At 41.8% G+C, this 17957-nt stretch overlaps 6 protein-coding genes across 6 annotated transcripts; 4 read left to right on the forward strand and 2 right to left on the reverse strand.

Annotated features, from left to right (window-relative positions):
- Positions 1–1241: 1241 nt before the first annotated feature.
- Positions 1242–1526, forward strand: EAF01_010925 (uncharacterized protein; the record flags this gene model as incomplete). Its single annotated transcript, XM_038919182.1, has 1 exon — positions 1242–1526. The coding sequence occupies one exon, from the start codon at positions 1242–1244 to the stop codon at positions 1524–1526; it is 285 nt and encodes a 94-aa protein (XP_038765465.1).
- An 806-nt stretch (positions 1527–2332) lies between these two features.
- On the reverse strand, positions 2333–3370 carry EAF01_010926 (uncharacterized protein; the record flags this gene model as incomplete). Its single annotated transcript, XM_038919183.1, has 4 exons — positions 2333–2571; positions 2664–2894; positions 2951–3082; positions 3133–3370. The coding sequence occupies 4 exons, from the start codon at positions 3368–3370 to the stop codon at positions 2333–2335; spliced, it is 840 nt and encodes a 279-aa protein (XP_038765466.1).
- A 1930-nt stretch (positions 3371–5300) lies between these two features.
- Positions 5301–6542, forward strand: EAF01_010927 (uncharacterized protein; the record flags this gene model as incomplete). Its single annotated transcript, XM_038919184.1, has 7 exons — positions 5301–5424; positions 5478–5576; positions 5633–5722; positions 5829–5846; positions 5897–5998; positions 6050–6130; positions 6388–6542. 7 exons carry the CDS (start codon positions 5301–5303, stop codon positions 6540–6542), a joined length of 669 nt encoding a protein of 222 aa, XP_038765467.1.
- A 632-nt stretch (positions 6543–7174) lies between these two features.
- EAF01_010928 (uncharacterized protein) lies at positions 7175–10491 on the reverse strand. The gene is made up of 3 exons (XM_038919185.1): positions 10375–10491; positions 8820–10161; positions 7175–8706 (listed from the first exon to the last, which is right to left on the reverse strand). Exons 2-3 carry the CDS (start codon positions 9358–9360, stop codon positions 8225–8227), a joined length of 1023 nt encoding a protein of 340 aa, XP_038765468.1. The 5' UTR covers positions 9361–10161; positions 10375–10491; the 3' UTR covers positions 7175–8224.
- Positions 10492–12101: 1610 nt separating this feature from the next.
- Positions 12102–13328, forward strand: EAF01_010929 (uncharacterized protein; the record flags this gene model as incomplete). The annotated part of the gene is made up of 3 exons (XM_038919186.1): positions 12102–12213; positions 12260–12643; positions 12694–13328. The coding sequence occupies 3 exons, from the start codon at positions 12102–12104 to the stop codon at positions 13326–13328; spliced, it is 1131 nt and encodes a 376-aa protein (XP_038765469.1).
- An 884-nt stretch (positions 13329–14212) lies between these two features.
- On the forward strand, positions 14213–16313 carry EAF01_010930 (uncharacterized protein; the record flags this gene model as incomplete). Its single annotated transcript, XM_038919187.1, has 12 exons — positions 14213–14327; positions 14391–14444; positions 14515–14691; positions 14756–14837; positions 14901–14959; positions 15011–15047; positions 15105–15174; positions 15248–15268; positions 15317–15353; positions 15402–15498; positions 15549–15619; positions 15682–16313. The coding sequence occupies 12 exons, from the start codon at positions 14213–14215 to the stop codon at positions 16311–16313; spliced, it is 1452 nt and encodes a 483-aa protein (XP_038765470.1).
- Between the last annotated feature and the right edge of the window lie 1644 nt (positions 16314–17957).

Raw genomic sequence — 17957 nt, forward strand, 5'->3', positions numbered from 1 at the left:
AGCGAAATATCACAAATTTCTAGCTTAGATAAATCAAATCAGAAGTAAAAATATAAGATTTTTTTTGAATAAATAAGCGGTTGTACTTTCAGTAAAAGAAGTATTTAATCAACTCGATAGAACATAACAAGATTTTCTCTCGATTTTGCGGACTTCGTCTTCGTTTTCTTCTATTAGTGCGATCTGAATATGAATTAGTAGATAATCTTTCGAGTAATTCAATAATTCGATAAATTAATCTCATACTCTCTCAAAGCTAATCAATTACTATCTTATCCTCAGCACTAGAGTTATGTACACTCTTACACCCCTGAGATCCTAGTCTATCAACTAGAGAATCTATCTCCGAGTATAGTAGCTAAATCTGAAGCGAAAGAGAAAGGAGGTATTATGAACAACCGTAGTATAGTGATGAAATCTAGTTTCCTGTAGAATCTACAAGGCATAAAAGTAAATCATCTCCTAATTCCAAGACATAGGATTGACTCGCTTCAGGCATTCCGATCCCTCCCCTCAAAAATCTCAAATCTACCTAATTCAATATAGATAAAACTCGATATTATTAAGATATCAATTATAAGAGAGAAGATTTGTTACTATAAATCGTTACATAGACTAACGAAAGACTTTCGAACAATTGTTCAAAATTTCATCAACCCAGCTTTGAGATTATTCCTTACTTTATTTTTGATTTATCTTCAAAACACAAATATATATAAATATTATCCTCTCGCCACCCCTTCCCCCAAAACAGCTTGATTCTAATACTCATCGTCTATTCACAATACAACCAAGCACTCATCTATGTCAGGGTCGGTACAGGTCAGAGTTATTCCTACCGACCACGACCACGACCACCCAAGACTTCAATTACATTGGCATTACGATACTATAGGTCTGATTTTCGGTCCCCAAGATCTACCATATCCATATTATGTTGGACTTTGGCCTCAAGATTCCTGTAAATCAAACATAGCCACCCATAATGGAGTTCACGTGACTCGGATGCTAATGCTATATATAGAGCATACATCAGTCATCTTATTGAGCTCAATCAAATCTTCATTACATTCTTCATTATCGCCACATCACACTCAAAATATCAACTACGAACTCTTCTCTCATACATTCACATTCAATCCGATCAGAAATAAAGGAAGATAATTTCTGTCATCTTTTCCATACATACATCTCTATCAATCCAAGAAAGCCGTTCAAGTTTATTCGCATTTCTATACATCATGAGTGGTAACGCACCCAAGGGATCCAAAGCGAGCAAGAGCGCAGAAGGGAAACTCCAACATCGAAGCAGCTCCCGTGAACGATCACAACAACAACCACAAAATTCACGCAATGATAAACAGGAAACAGCCCCTGCCTCAGAGAACCGTGCTACTCGCAACCAGATAGATAAGGTGACAAAGAAATTGGCAGCAAATATCAACGACAATGGGCCAAAATCTGCAGAAGAGAGAGCAGTGTTGCGGAAAACATTAGACAATCTCGAAAGCATACGACCGCGATGAGAAGGCCGAAAGATGATGGGAATCTACTTGAGACAAGTCAAACCAGAAGTTACAATATGAGTTTTCTCATTTCAGCAAGCATGGGATTGTCCATTGAACAAAAGAATTGTTATATCAAACTAGATAGATAGAAATAACAAGATTACAATAAGAGCCAAATCGCACATGCAAACCTATATATAATGAATGTATTTGAAATTCTTACACATGACGATGATTCGAACGTAAACATCACTCACTACTAGGAGTAGATATCAGGATCGTATGATCAACAAACCACTACTATATCAAGCAGTGATGAATAGCTTCGCGCGACATAGGGTCTGGTATTGAGGGACTACCCGACTTTGATAGATGTAGGTTCCTCATAAATAGTAATATCAAGAGATCCTGAGTAGATATTTCCAGACCCTATTCTTCATTTTCAGATGGGTATGCGAAAAGCCTCTTTCTTTAGGGAAACAATGAGTTTTGTAAGGGGGGAATGAGACGAATCAGAGTTTATTCTAGCAATGGGATGAGAATTGAAAGCGAATACGCTTAAAAAATTGAATTTATATCAAATCTCACTGGAGATATTGGTTCACATTAATCAAAAGGGTCCTTGATAGTTCCTGAATATTACAATTGATATTATACTATATTCGAGTACATAACTCCAAAAATCATGATTATTTGGATCCATATACCTACATACCTACCCATGCCAAACACCATATCCAACCCAATACAACCCAGCCTAGCCCTGACCAACCTCATCCGATTCATAATCATTTATTCAATCGTTCTCTTTGAGTCCTTTACCCTTATGGTATACTCTCCAGAACATCACTCTCCTTCGGTCTCTGTAGGAAATCCGGTGGTCCACCCGCAGGTAACTGCCTTTCCTCCGCCCATTGTCTTATGGCATCGAAGTCTTTGCATTGATGTTCGGTGTTGAAATCTACGAATGCTTGTGGTTTCGATTTATCCCACCACACTTGGCCGAGAACGCCGGTATCCACTTGGCACATGAGTTGTTGGCGAATGATATCTAGACAGTGGGCTAGAGGGTGTTAGTATATATTTTAATCGAGGTATTCATGGGGTGGGATTGGAATGCTTCCTAATGAAATAGGAAAATCGAGATGAACTTACAGACGTGGTATTGAACGATATTATCATCATTCACAAATGCTCCTTTTCCTTGGTCGCGATAATAATCGTAATTATAGTATAGAGATTGTCTCACAAGGTTAAGACAATGTAAATGGTGTAGTCCTTCCAAATTGACCGGGAATCCTCCTCCATATTTTTCGTTGATTTGAACATGAGCAGATGTCAATCCGGATTTCTCTGCTTCACTTGCCGGTAATGCGAAGCTTCGGTCTATGGATAATTAGCTTTGGTCGAGTGAATTGATCCATATATACAATAGTACTTACAATGTACTCCCAAGCTTCCCCATGCTGCATCCACTTCCGGGCCTGCTCTTAATCGAAACGCATTTTCTTTCATGAATGATCCATTGAACATCACTGGCTGATATGAGGTATCGATATCATTCAGAATAGGAGCTGTTTTCACATTAGAACAAGAGATGGAAGAATTGAATGCTGGGTCATACAGTAATGTTGCACATAACTAGGACACAATTTCGCGGGATCCGCCACCAATCGAGAACCAATCCATATACCAAGTCCAACTGACAACAACGATACTACCGGGAGTGATAGTATATACCAAATGGTGCCATTCCGTCTGGATGCTGGCTTATACGTTGGCTCGGGATTCGAAAGTAAACCTTCGCCATCTTCTGATTGAGGTACTTGATTGTACTTGTCTGAGAATGGAGAATATGACATATCGTCAAATGGATGTGGTGGGGTACAATTTAAAGTTCAAGAGGAAGGAGGTCTTGGACAGCAGTCAACCATTCGACAGTATAAAGTATCCGACGATATCAGATGGAAACACAAATGAACTTTGCAAGAAAAAGAGGAGATGAATGAAGTGAGGTTGGGAAAGGGAGGGATTTGTTCGTTCGACGTGACCAGCGACTTCGCCATCCAAGTATCTGTGTCGTTCAAATACTTTTAGTACCGATTCTCTAGTCAAACTCAATTGAACCCTAGACTATCGAATTGCAGTAATGATCCGATGTGATAAGAAGAAAACATGACAGCAGATTGGAAAGACTCATGACGCATGTTCCAAGACTTATTATTCATGGGCTTGACTTGTGTTGTGCTGTACGAGGTTGGATCGGTGGTTGAAGTGAGACTAATGCATGAATGTAGGAAAACCCGATGAAGGCTTCGAAATACCGGTGTGGTGAGATATGGTGAGATATGGTGAGAGGTCAGAGAATCCGAGAAAGATCTGGAAGGAAGCAAGCACGTTGAGAATTGGAGGTGACCCTCTAGCCCCCCCGGTAGATTGATCGACAAATCACTATCTAGTGGGGATATCTGCGAGCTCAGGGCTGGCTGCGGGTATCTTTCAGGGATCATGTTGATACCCCGGTAGGGTATATATACCGTACAAGTACACATCGCTTACTGTTTTAGTGTCGGATATGCTGGGAAATGGGGAAAATAGGGTCCGACAGCTAACCCTCTTTACATTGTGTTGTCAATTTTACTTGGCGGTGTTGTTTCTTCTTTCTAAATATACTTCTTCACTTCACTTCACTTCACTTCACTTCACTTCCAAGGTTGGTGACTAGAGAAGCTAACAAGTCAAACGAGCTTTTCATCGGTTCTCACGGCTTTTCACGTCCACTTAAGGTTTTTTGACAACGCCCGTTTTCGTATTCTGCACCCTAGAACTACCCTGACCTGGATACCCTCAATACCCTTGGTACCCTTCATACCCTCCATATCCGCCATACCCTCCATACCATGAAAAGTCAGAAGAATAAGCATTTCACTATATCTGATCTGCTTTCTTCTCTTTCTCCACAATCGAAAAGAAATCCAATTATCCGGTCGTTCCAGAATGCCAAGATTAGAAAGAATGGATCTTCGTGCGTTCTCGTATCAATCACCTGAACGTAGATCATCAAAGATACGAGCCACCCAACACGAGCTTAAACTGTTAGACCCCGCAATTCCTATGCAACCTTGGTCTATTACACCATATTCCAACCTCACATAAGCCTTTCACTGATAACATGTTATGAATAGTCGCTGCGGCGGCATTATTTTCCGCAACACCCAAATATACAACTAGCCAAGTGGCTATGCAGATACGAATTAAGCGATGCCGCGATAGTAATACGTAGGTATTCAGAAGCTAAGTTGGTGGGCTGATGTTCCCCATACGTACAGTGCGCGGGATGGGGATGTATCGACTTGGTCTCGTACTCCTTACTTCCGAGTCCTATCACGTCTTTAGGTTGCTATATCGCTGAACAGCTATCTGTATCAATGTCGGTGTGTTAGCTCGAGTGGAAATTCCTAAGTATCATGACGTGGGAGTAATGTCGTGCCTATCGAGAAAGTTACAACTTGACCGATTGAATGTCATGCTGCCAAAAATAGATACTTTGGATACTTTTGGTACGTGGGTGAAAGTATCGCCTGTTTCGGTAAGATGTATCCAGATGGATATTTTTGACAATGCATTGAGGCGGATGTCTGGACTCTAGGCGGATGGTAGTATTCTGAAGTTATTTAAGATCTATCACCCCACGATACTTGATCATTACTCTCATCAATCATCATCTCTCTTCTCGTACTACTCAAATCTCTCTCAATTGTTCCCATTTACAACAATCACATTACATTCAATATGCTTTTCTCAAGAGATTTCATCATGCTGTTGGCATTCGCCGCTGCTGGCGCTGTCGCTGCACCAGTTCCAGAACCTCAACCTGAAGCCAAAGCCGATGCTTCCCCAGCGAACTATGGTGACTGTAAGACTACCTCCATGAAGGCCTCGGAGTAGAGTGCTAATGCATATTTCTAGATGGTGATTACGGAAACTATGGAACATATGAGAAATACCCATCCTCTTCCTCCGTCACACCTACACCAACCCCAACTGGATACGGTAGCTATGCCAACTGTAAGCAGATACATCAATGACATTTCCTAAGTCCACATGGTTAATATCTTCCATAGACGGTACCTACAAGAACAAGAATGTCAGAGAAGCCGCACCAGAGTCTGCTCCAGTAGCAAAGCGTGCTGACTATGGGAACTATGGTGACTGTAAGTCAATTCAATCCAATACATTTCATAGACTTCATGTTCAGATCAATTTATTTTCTGGAATCTTGGGTTTATGACTATGAAATGCTGACCCAACCTCCTATAGATGGTGACTACGGAAACTGTTCGTACATCAGGAGCCATTTTAATACAGTACTAACGTTATGATTCTAGATGGTAACTACGAAAACTACCCTTCCGCCACCCCTTCAAGCTCCTCGTCAAGCACCTCTTCCGCTACACCAACTCCAACCGGCTATGGCTCGTACGCAAACTGTAAGTAATACGCATCATACATATTACCCATCAGCTAATCATTCCTCTTAGATGGAGCATACAAGAACAAGAAAGCACGTGCTCCAGAAGCCAACCCAGTAGACTATGGAAACTATGGTGACTACGGTAACTGTAAGTCCACTCTCGATCTCTCTTTCCCTCGATCTCTCTATCCTTAAGCCATACTCGCACTCTCATATGTCCTCATTGTCTCATGGGTTCTCCTGAGCAATGCTGACTTTGCGCTCTGTTCATTCAGATGGTGATTACGGCGACTGTCCGTGAACTTCCTCGCTACATCACTATCTTCTCCCTCCCTCTCACTACATCTTATCTACCCAATCCTATTCCCATACACATAACTAACCATTCCTTCTTCCAAAAAACAGACGGCAACTACGAAAACTATCCCGGCGCCTCCACCACCCACACCTCCACCACCCACACCCCAACCCCAACCCCCACCCCAACCGGCTACACAAACTACGGTTCCTACGGTACCTACGAAAACTACAAGCGCGAAGCCGACAACGCCCTAGCTTAGGCCGATGAATTTTTTGACGAATTTTATTTTGTAATGACTACGTGAGTTGCACTTCCCTATTCCAACATACATTGGTTAAGAATATGTGCTAATACCGGGATGATTAGACTCCTTTATGACTGAATGATATACGCCCCTTTAGATAAATAATGATTATTATAATGATACGATACGATACGATATGGTATGAAACTGCTCCTACAGCAAGCATGGATTTGGGAAAGAAATGGGAAAAAGAGAAGATGAAGATGGATGGATGGATTGAATAGTTAGCTTGAGCAATCGAAGAAACCTTTGATCCTTATCTTAACCCCGTATTCTACTTTTGATACTTTTTTGCAATCGTCTGATCGTGAGAACTACTGTGAATAGAATACTTCAATTACCTACATACCCCTCGTTGACAATATCTTCTGTGGTGAAGAAAAACCTACCTATCTATCTATTCTCCCCTCCGCGCAAAGGGGTGCGCAACAAGTAATTCTCCAATCCACACACCCCACCACCACTACCACCTCACAACCACCACAAACGCACTAATCCCAAATCCCTCTAGCGCAGTGTCTAATTTTTCCACCATATATTAATTTCTTCAAAGCTCGAGCTTCTTTTCTGCGCAATTTTTTTCTTCACCATCTACCGGCAAACCTACCTACCAGGTACATACCCAATCATGGCGATGAAGATGTTTGTGGTTTGTTGCTCTCTTGCTTTATCATTCGATTAATGAATGATCAATGATTGATCAAAATCTCTCTACATCATTCAACCATTCAACCATCCACCCACCAATCCCGCAGATTCTGCGCGCGATAGATAGATACTACAACAACTAACCACAGCTCCAATTCCAAACGCCAAACCTCAGTCTCCATCACAATCAAAACCGTACGTTCTCTCTTCTCTCCTCTCCTCTTTCTCCAACCCTCTCCTCTCCCCATCTCATCCTATCCCTCTTCTCTCCCCCATCCCCCAAAAAATAAAATGATGATCAACACATACGTTATACCCAGCTCACTCAGAGACACAAGTTGTCATTGCTGAGAACGCGTTCAGCTTCTGATTTATTTTTTGCTCCTTTCTCATTACGATGAATTTTCTTGGAATGATTTAGAAGATATCGAGACTAATTTGGTTTCTTTATAGGATGGATATGAAGGTGTTTCTAAAATGAGGTTGTCGGTTTGATAGGGTTGGAGATTGGTATGCGGATGAGGATGAGGGATTAGGGGAGGCGCGCAATGTGCGAGAGTGAGCGATATATATGGTGTTTGTCTTGAGTTTGCTGGAGCTGCTGGCAGGTTCTCTGGCTCACAACATATCATATCTTCGCACACTTAACAGCTTTTAGAAGGTAGGTCGAACAAGCTAGCTTAATCAATAGGTTCTATAATTCTTCTATCTGTCTGTCTATCATACTAGTCTTTTCCTGTCTATTATCTATCATACACGTGCAATTGATGAGACTCAGGAAATTCCTACTTGACTCACTCATCCATTATATCTTTCAACTCCATACCAAACGCTATGCGATATCCCAATACCAAAATGCTCGACGTAACGCCCTAATGCCCTCGCTCACAATCTTTCACCCAATATCATATTCTCAATCACCTAGTCTTTGTGGTATGTATTTCGCACAGATATCACACAGTCGTCAGAAAGGCAAAGATTACCCTCCATTAAACTCGAATTAGTCCTCGAAACCGACTCCAACTCGTCGCCGCAATTCCTTCTTTTCTCCCTCTCCCAGCCGATTCTCTCTCTCCCTGTCTCTCCATCTCCATCTCACTCATATTCCTCTCTCCATCCCTCTCTCCCACCACATCCACCCCCCTCCCCTCTTCTACATCCCTCTTTTCCCTCTCCCTCATCAAAACCCCCTGACGTCTATACAACCCCACAAAATTCCACGTCCCCCACAACTGCGCCGCCATAAACACCACATGCAACAAGGGCGTTGAGATTTTAAAAGCCAATGTCCATCGATTCCACAAACTCCCAAAGAGAAACATCGTGACGATTGTTTCGGCGATTGTACCGGTGAAGGTGGTGATGGCTGCGATGCGGAAGATTTTGCGGAGGAAGGTGTGGGAAGTGGGATTGCAGCGGTAGAGGATGATGGTGAGGTGGGGGAGGAATTCGGAGAGGATGTCGAAGGCTCCTTTATGGGGGAGGTTGTGTTAGTGGGTTGAGGAAGAGAGAAAAAAGGGGGGGGGGGGGGTAAAGGAGATGAAGATGGAGATGAATATGTGTAAAAAGAGGGAAAAAACATACCCCAAACCGTACACAAAATAAACTCAATCGTGGCATCCCTCTCCTTCACCAAATCCAAACTTATCGCAATAGCACTCTGCCCAATCAAAATAGTCCCAATATGATGTCCTACACTCACCGGACTAATTTTCGGTCGATACAGTAACTCGAATATGTACATTGCGATTAACATTTGCGCGGCGATGATGAGTACATCTCCCATTGTGGTCTCGCTTCCTGGCGCAAATGGGGAATGTAGAGAACTTGTGAGGAAAGTGACGGAGATGAAGGGATAAGCAGCGAGGATTAGGATCAGCAGTTTTGTGAGGCCGGCGATGTGGTGGTTGATGAAGCCAGAGCGGAGGGCGGAGCCCGAGGGCATGATTGTGAAGGTGGAGCCGTAGAGGTAGGGGAGGAGAAGGGGTTCGAAGAGGTAGTAGCGGATGAGGAAGTAGAGGATCAGGATTATGGAGAGGATGAGGCCGGAAAAGGGGGAGAGCTTGGAGATGGTTTCGAGGGGGATTTTGGTGATGTGTGGGGAGTCGGGGTCTGGGGCGGTCATGTTTGAGGTGGGGAGGGGAGGTTTTGATTGGTTGTTGAGAGGTAGATTAGATAGGATGTGGTTGTTGACTGCAGTGGTTTGGGTTGAGATGTGACTCGTACTGTGTTTTTGGTCAAAAAGACAGGAGTTAGGTGGACCGAAGTTGTCCTGGTTGAGTACAGTGACTGGGTGTTTGGAGATGCTTGTGTTGATCTAGCAGTAACCTCTAAGGATATAAAGTAGTCGAAGAAGAGAGCAAATAGACAGGCTGAACTCCGAACTGAAGGAGATGGAGAGAATGTTGGAATAGACAAAAACTCAGTGAATATGAGAAGTAGGAAGTAGGAAAGCAAAGGAAGTAAAAGTATGTGGTAAATAGTACCTATGTAACACAGAAAAGAAACCTCAATCAGAACAGATCCCAGACAAAAGATTAATACAGGTCATCCTCAGCATTATATATGAATAGTTAACGAGTACAAACCCAATTCATTCAAGTAAGGATCTAAGGAAGAATGCTCTTTCAGCCCTAGTTCAGATCTCGTACAGAGGTCCCTAATATGATGGTTGAGGAATTTCGTTTTTTATGAAATGAAACGAAGCTTATGGTGACATCCATCCAGGCAGGTACTCAAAAGGACCCTTACTTTTTGGAATTGAAATCTTACACGAATATTTCGAGATGTCTGTGCAAGTCAATGATTGGATGTCGATTGAGGCTAGAGAGGAGAGAAAGAAGGTACGATGCATTTCAAGGATTGAATGAGGCTCGAGCAATTTCGTTTGGTGGCCGAGTTGCGGGGTGGTGCTTGATGGGATTAGCTGAATGCATGTTAGTTAGCTAGACTGATGGTTTGGAGAATGGAATTTGGTACGGTGCGTGCTGGGTATGTAGGTTGGGAGTCAAGATTGGTGTTTGAAGATATAATATTTGTGGTGAGGGATTATGGATGAATGGAACGCTTAATGGGGTAACGTTGGTGTTGGCCCTCGTGTTAACTTGAGATGTTCCTTCGTTGGTAGGTTATCACTTACCGACTAGGTATGCTGGTTTTGTGTAAGTACTTCGTAGGTACCTGGATATATCTTACATGTCTCTTGAATAGAAATGCATATCATGTTGTAACAAACACTGATTCATGAGAGTTACCTACTTATTACTACTCATTTCTTCACGTTTGCATCCTGAAAATATATCATGACCATGCTTCTAGAAACGACCGGCAGTAGACCCCTATCTCATACTCCAACCTCAGCATCCCTGAGAAATCCGATCAATCTTCATGTGTCAAAATCACTCCCGGCTTGGCGATAAAGCTTGGTATTGCAGCTTAAATCATACTTCAATTTCTCACTATCGTTTGATGTTTCTATGAGAAGATCGATGGTTCGTATGTATTTCACACTTTTGACGTTTCCTAGTAATGGTCTAACGATATGTGAAACCGCGCTCGAGAGGTATGTTTTTAATGCGTATTTGTTGGTTGGTAGGATTGGAGGTTCAGAGCTGCTCGTATATATAAAATTTCAAGGATCAAATGCCGCATTTGAGTCGACTTACTTCTTTGGTATTTAGAGGGAGCCATCTTCCTGAGGCGCTGATCGTTTTGGTCTTCTCGGTCGTATGAGAACTACTAGATAGGTATCTAAGCCCTCTCTAATTCCCCGAATTCCTTTTCTACCTACCTAATAGGTACCTAGATAAGTACAAAAACAGGAATAGGAACAGTTGTGGAACGATGCAGACTTCAACCAGTCTCCGGGTATGGTCCATTATACGATGAGACCTCGGTACAAACGTACATCTGTTCTTCGGAAAATTCTTGAGGACAAACCGACATTCAGCATTCAAGGTTCTATGCCTGCCATCCCAAAGTTTATGAGTTTCTAAAGATTTGGAGGGCCTTCAAAGAGCTTTGTTCACGTAGCCGAGTAAAATCATTTCTCTCTCATGTCGAAAATTGATGTCTAGAAGTTTCTACCTGCAATCGGAAAGGAGAGGATCCTAGAATGGCTCAGCATGGAGAGCAAATGGGCCAACACGTGCTCTCAGAAGCATTCAGTACATTGGTGTTCTCACGGCGCTATTGGCAACAATTTGACTTAGATAATATCTACTTCCATGGCTTATCGATCAACAAATTTCCAAATCACCACCTATATCGCTCTAAATGCTTCAAAGTTGTTACCTTGATCACGTGTGATAGAGTCCAGTCGAAGAGTTGGTGCTCCACACTATCGCATTGTCATTGGATAACCTTAATGATAATTTGTAGATATATGGATCTGGCTAGGCTATGTTTATTCTGCATTGTACCGAGTAACGCCAGCGCAACGGTTTTCATTACGATCCATATTTACGTGAGAACCAATTGGTCTCATCCTTCACCCATTTTTCATCCTTGGTGACGAATTCCTCACATCTCGGAAATGCGTTGAATCATGCACAAGCCGCTGGGGTTCCCAATGAAGCTGTCCTGTCAATTGGATAATTAGTGTATCATGATGAAAGTACGTACTCTCTCACCGATTCTTCATGACATGGCGGCTCTCATATAGCCAGAGCATCATGGCGAAGTTAAAATTGAGTTTGTCCCAAAGATACTCCATTATATATTGTCCTATGAATCTTGTTTCAAGATGACGACTATATATCAGGCTTACAGCCATGTTGAGTTCTGTTATCGTCCATATGTAATCTTATATCAAGTCTCAATTACAACATACGACTTGCTTTCAGGTTGTGCATATCCATAACATCCATGTCTTCCACGACGACCATAACCAGCAGTGCCTCCACAATTGCATCTGCAACGGCATCATGTATTAACGTCATGCCAGATAAAAATGGTTATGTATTCGGATGGGCTTGCAGTATGTACTTCCTTTCTCGCCGGAAATCAGCACCTAATCATAGTAGATGCCAACTATAATTTTTTTCCATCATTTGCTGCCGCAGTTGTCTTCACGTTACTTTTCTTCGTCGTTACAATCGCTCATATCTTCCAAGCATTTTACCACAAGAAACCAAGACTATGCTGGGTATTGATTATGGGATGTACGTGGGAATTCATGAGTTTCGCGATACGCTCAGCTAGTACAAAAAAGCAGCAAAATGTTGCTCTGGCCACTGTCTCTAAAATTCTCGTTCTACTTGCCCCTATGTGGATCAATGCCTTCGTATATATGGTTCTAGGACGAATGATTTACTTCTTCGTTCCAGATCAGAAGGTTTGGGGCATCAAAGGTATCCAGATAGCCAAGATCTTCGTCTGGCTTGACGTGCTATCCTTCATAACACAACGTAAGAAACTTCAATTCACCAACGGAGCTTTTTGCTAACTCATTTCACAGTTGTGGGTTGCGTACTAATATCTCCCGACGCCGAGTCAAATACCTTAATGATCGGTATCCATATCTACACGGGCGGTATTGGATTCCAAGAATTTTGCATCCTGCTTTTCACAGCCATCACCATCAAATTTTTGTTCATCATGCAGCAACGAGAAAGATCTATCGGAGTTAGTGCCAATCGAATACTAGATCAAAGACATCGCGGTTGGAGACCTCTCTTATATATCATATTTGCGTCTCTCGCACTAATCACTACACGAATCATCTACCGCTTGGTAGAATTTTCAGCGGGTCTTGATCCAAGCAAGAATCCAATACCATATCATGAATGGTATTTCATATTCCTTGATGCTTTGCCTATGTTGATTGCAATTGCATTAATGAATGTCATTCATCCTGGTAAAATTTTAGTCGGTGAGGGAAGTGAGTTTCCTCGATTGTCGAGGAGAGAAAAAAAGGAAATGAAGAGATTGCAGAAGTTAGAAAGGGAAGCTGCAAAAAATGAAAAGAAAGCAATCAAGATGGGAAAGAAAGACGCTGTTATCTATATCAGTTTAGATGAGCCGACATGTACCCCTCCTGGTTATTCCGAAAATACTAGCTATCTGGGTTATAATCACGGGTACAAATGTTGAGTATTTTGGAAGATAAAGTTTCTGTATATATGAAAATGATTAGTTGTCGCACATTGGAGCAGTCTCATCTTCCCGTAATAAGCTGAATGTGTCGGTGGTCTTGTGTTTGGAGACAACACGTGCATATTCATCGGCAAAGTTCCGATGATTTCATGACATGAACCATGAATCTGTCTTTTGGGACTTCAGCAACTGTCAAAATACCATTTGATTCACCATATTAGATTACATGCGATTGATTGGTCTGCTTTTCTTTTTTGCTTTTTGTTTTTGCATCTTGTTCTATTCAAGAAATTCTTCACCCCTTACTTCACGCGCAATTCTCGGGGACTTGGTAACACAATGGCTTTGTTGAACGCAAGTATCCGAATCCAGTGTTTCACAACATAATTTCGCACTTTCTTTTGCTGGATTTTGACAGTGTTCTGTGAAGACAGATAATCCAAATTTACGTTGCTCATTGTCATTGATTGAATTTCTAGACCTGTAGAACTTCCTCGGTACTACTTACATTCCTTGTTTCCACACGAGTGTCTTGCTTCCTCAGTTCAACATACCTCATTTTGCATGCCGTGAGATTGCCCCATTTCTCTTGTTCAACATCAAGCCATGGCACTCATAATGTAAGCCAAGGCTTAGTTCAAATGCATCGAATTCGCTGAATCGAGCCAGCATGTCTTTCCTCGAACGAATTTCAGATCAGGCGTTCCACAATAAATCGACTCGGAAGATAACAAAATCTGGTAATCGGATAACAACTCGACGTACCCAAACATAAATAGTAATATGACATATGGAAACTTCTCCAACGTACATCGCCTTCTACGAAAACCCCTCTCTCACTTGCCATTGCTATGTATTTCAATTGAGATTTGAAGTCGAAGATGGGAGTCCTCATGGAGCGAATGGCGGAGGCATCGGCAAATGAACCTAGAGCTGGAATGGTTTTCTCGATTGTTTTATCTATGATATCAATGGCAGTTTTGGCAATTTGTATGAGTAAGTTTGTCTACCCGATAGAAATACCTGCACGATTCACAAGATGCTCACGTTCTCATGCAGCTCGTCGCGTTCAAAATGTACAGGATTGGTCTCGATACCCTCTCGTTTGTTGGTGTAAGTTTTGAGGGTTTATCTACCAGGCTTTTATTAACAGAGTTTGGGACTGACAAAAAAAATTGAATAGTGGTTCTTTGGATATATTTCGACTCTCTAGTATTTGTTCTTGGTTCCGCAGTTGTTTCGGCAGGGTTTGGTGTCAATTATTCGCAGTATATGTGCTCCAATGCTATTATATTATGCTTGTCTTGTTATATGACGACAAAAGTGAGTATTGAACTCAGGGAGTTAGACCTGATTTCTGGTTGGAACTAAGCCACCAATTCACAGTAATGTATCCAGCCAGTTGTGCTCACATGATGTTTTAGGTAGTATGTTTTCTTCACTGCAAACGACCGCAACATTCACTAAAACCAAAAGCTCATCTACTATTTTCTCGTTGAGAGAGTTGTAAGTTTGCTCATACCTCTTTTTGATCTTATACTAACTAATATAATAGTACATCATTCGCAGATCGTCAAAATCGCGCATCAAAGATCCTCTTTACCTCTTCAACTCGATTGGAATGCTAAGTTAGTCTCCTGATTTGTATGTGATAGCGCAAATACTAATAATCCTTTTAGTTCCTTACTGCATAGTCATAGCATTAAATTTTGTCTTGTGAGTGTAGCTCTCAGCTTTTGTTGGAAGGAATTCTTGTTGAGTTAACGTCCAAAGCCGATTCGCCAATTACGAGAATGGTGAATGTCGGATTGGGATGAAGCAAGTCGCGATGATACCTCTTATTGTAGGTGATTCATCACCTATTATTCCAATCCCTAGGTTTCCACTCGAGAAATATGTTTATTAACATTCGGTAGGCTTTCGATATATTGGTCAATGTGAGCCTTGATATTCCCCGTATCAGAATGCCGGCTTAACGTATATAGGTCTACCTAACGTCTTTATTTCTCGTTCCACTACAAGGTAATTCTGCATCGACAGTTTTTCTCGCTCCTCAACTAATTTATATAGGCTTGTACTCCTACAAAAATAACCCAAACTCACAAACACGTACCGTCGCACTTCGTACTTTTATTGGAAGTTGTTGTGCGCTTACTTCTAGTGCCGTGTAAGTTACTCCTCTTGATCACTTAGGGTGACATCTGATATTCTCCCCAGTAATTTGACATTATTGTTGGTGCTGAAAGGCGAACCAGGCTGGATATGTCTCATGTGTTGTAATCTCGACAGTAAGCCTCTATCTCATCTCCTCTATTCAGAGAATCCTCAAAAAACTCACAGATACACCTAGTACTATTCAGCGTTCTGGTCCTGCACTGGATAACTTCCAAAGACAATGCTTCCACCTTTCTCCCACGCCGTTCTCACTCACATACACATTCACACACCTGTTCCTCCTACCCGACTATCCGCACCAGCGCCCTCTCTTCTCCTATTTCTCCCCGTCCACTTATTTCCAGTCCTCGTTCTATCCCAGAGAATATGGGATTTCCGAATCGAGATCATTTGTTTATGAGTACGAATGGTATGAATGGTGGGAATCCAGATGATTATAGGTATGCGAGGGATGCTATTGATTTACCGACTGTTACGACGACTGTGACTGCGGGAGTGGGAGTGGGAGTCGTAGAGACAATAGATGGAGAAGAGGAAGGGAAGAACAGAGGGCTTGGAAATGGCAATGCAGAGATGGGAATCAGAAAACCGAAAATGGCGATTGTCGTTGAGAGGGATCATGTGAGGGAGGTGGTGGAGACGGGGATCAGAATTGTGAATGATCGTGATCATGACAGATTGATTTTGACGCTACCGAGGAGTATTAGTGGAGGTGGGGGGAGCATTGGGATTGAAATTAGAGAAAGGGAGAAAGAGAAGGGGGCTGGAAAGATAGGGGAGGAGGATGACATGGATATTTCTTTTTGAGTGAGAAGTGTAGTTTTGATGAATATATGATGAAACTCTATCAGATGATGATACCTTAGCAGTCTATTAACTAAGAAATCCTTCCGCATATCCTTCTTCAACACCCGAGACTATTAAAGAAGAAGAATCCGAACCATTCTCGAAGCTGCGGACTAGTATCCTCGCATATCAAATACCATATCGAAAATGACCTCGGTATCTGAAAGCCAGAAACGAGAATACGTCATAATATCCATCTACCTAGGTACTTGCTAGTCACAAGTGGATTATCTTCCACACCTACCCCTCTCATTCCGCTCCACTATTTAACACTCTACACTTTTGATATAAATGTACATATACCTACCCCCTCAAACCCTCCTATCAATATCAACACCATTCACGGATTCCGAGAGTTCCATTACAGAATGTCCGTGATTCTCTGACCCTCGAATGGCCAAGTAAGCAAGAAGTTGGACTTGACGGACAAATGTGGTGCTCGCTGGTTTTGTACTTTTGTATTGAATTTTGGAATTGGAGGTGAGATGAGTTGGTGGAATTGGGGTGAGGTTTGTCGATTCCTTTTTTTGTTGTTGTCGTTTCTATTTGATTGGTGTACTAGATAGATTACTTATGCTCATTTGTTCTACGATTACATGTCACATCGATATCTACATCTATCAAATCTTTGTTGTCTTTTACCATTCTTGCTATTTTAAGTTCACTCGGAATTTTGTTATCGTTTACCTGTCTCTTGTTATTTCTTTTCAAATGGTATCAATATCATACATAATAGGAGTTTCTCCGTACACCTCTGGTTCAGGGAAAATCTCATCCTTCCTTTGAGTGAGTAAGGTTTCCTGTTCTGGGGGATAGACGACGGATAGTTTCTTAGAAGCCCTTTTGCCTTTACATTCGCAAGTTACGGAGTCATTCGCGGGGTGTGTTGTTGATTTATATGGCTTTTAAATTAGGTATGAACGCACCTTTTTGTGTGTGGCGATCTGGTATTCAAATGGTGAGGTTGTGAATACATTCCGATGATGTATCTGGGTTTCGTATTCTGTGCACTCACTACTGGGTAGATGTTCATTGTCCATTGTTTAAAAATGTGAGGTGTGTGAGGTATGAGAGGTATTCACTCACAAAAAGAGGGGTAGTGATTATGCTTAAGCTAATTCTCATATCTTTAAGTTTGGTGATCTGCGAATGAATTTTGGTGATATAAGTATGCGGGAATGGGAGGAAGGTAAATTATTACAGTTTCCCAAAGTATGGAACGAAACTTCGTAGAATCCTACCCATGGCTTTGATGGCGGCATTTCTGACAAAGTCTCCAGTCGGGGAAGATAAATATGAACGATAGGTGGGAATCTGTCTAGATGTGTGAGCTCTAAGATATAAGATAAAAATAGAATATGGAGATTGGAGATTCAGCAAGCTTCGAGGTCGTAGATTGATGTTATACTTTCGGTTTTCCGTTTTGTTTATGGTATTTCTCTCATCCTCTTCCCTTTGATACAATTTTACTGTCAAATGTCAAGACTTTCAAAAACGATACTTCGTTATCGTTTCACCTTACTATCGTCAATCCGGTTATCTCACCCATCTGATCAAGATTCTTATAGCCATTTCTCCCTCTCTGACTCTTCCATGAAAGTACCA

Source organism: Botrytis porri (genome assembly GCF_014898465.1).
Source record: "Botrytis porri strain MUCL 3234 chromosome Unknown BPOR_018, whole genome shotgun sequence".
Classification (NCBI taxonomy): Eukaryota; Fungi; Ascomycota; class Leotiomycetes; order Helotiales; family Sclerotiniaceae; genus Botrytis; species Botrytis porri.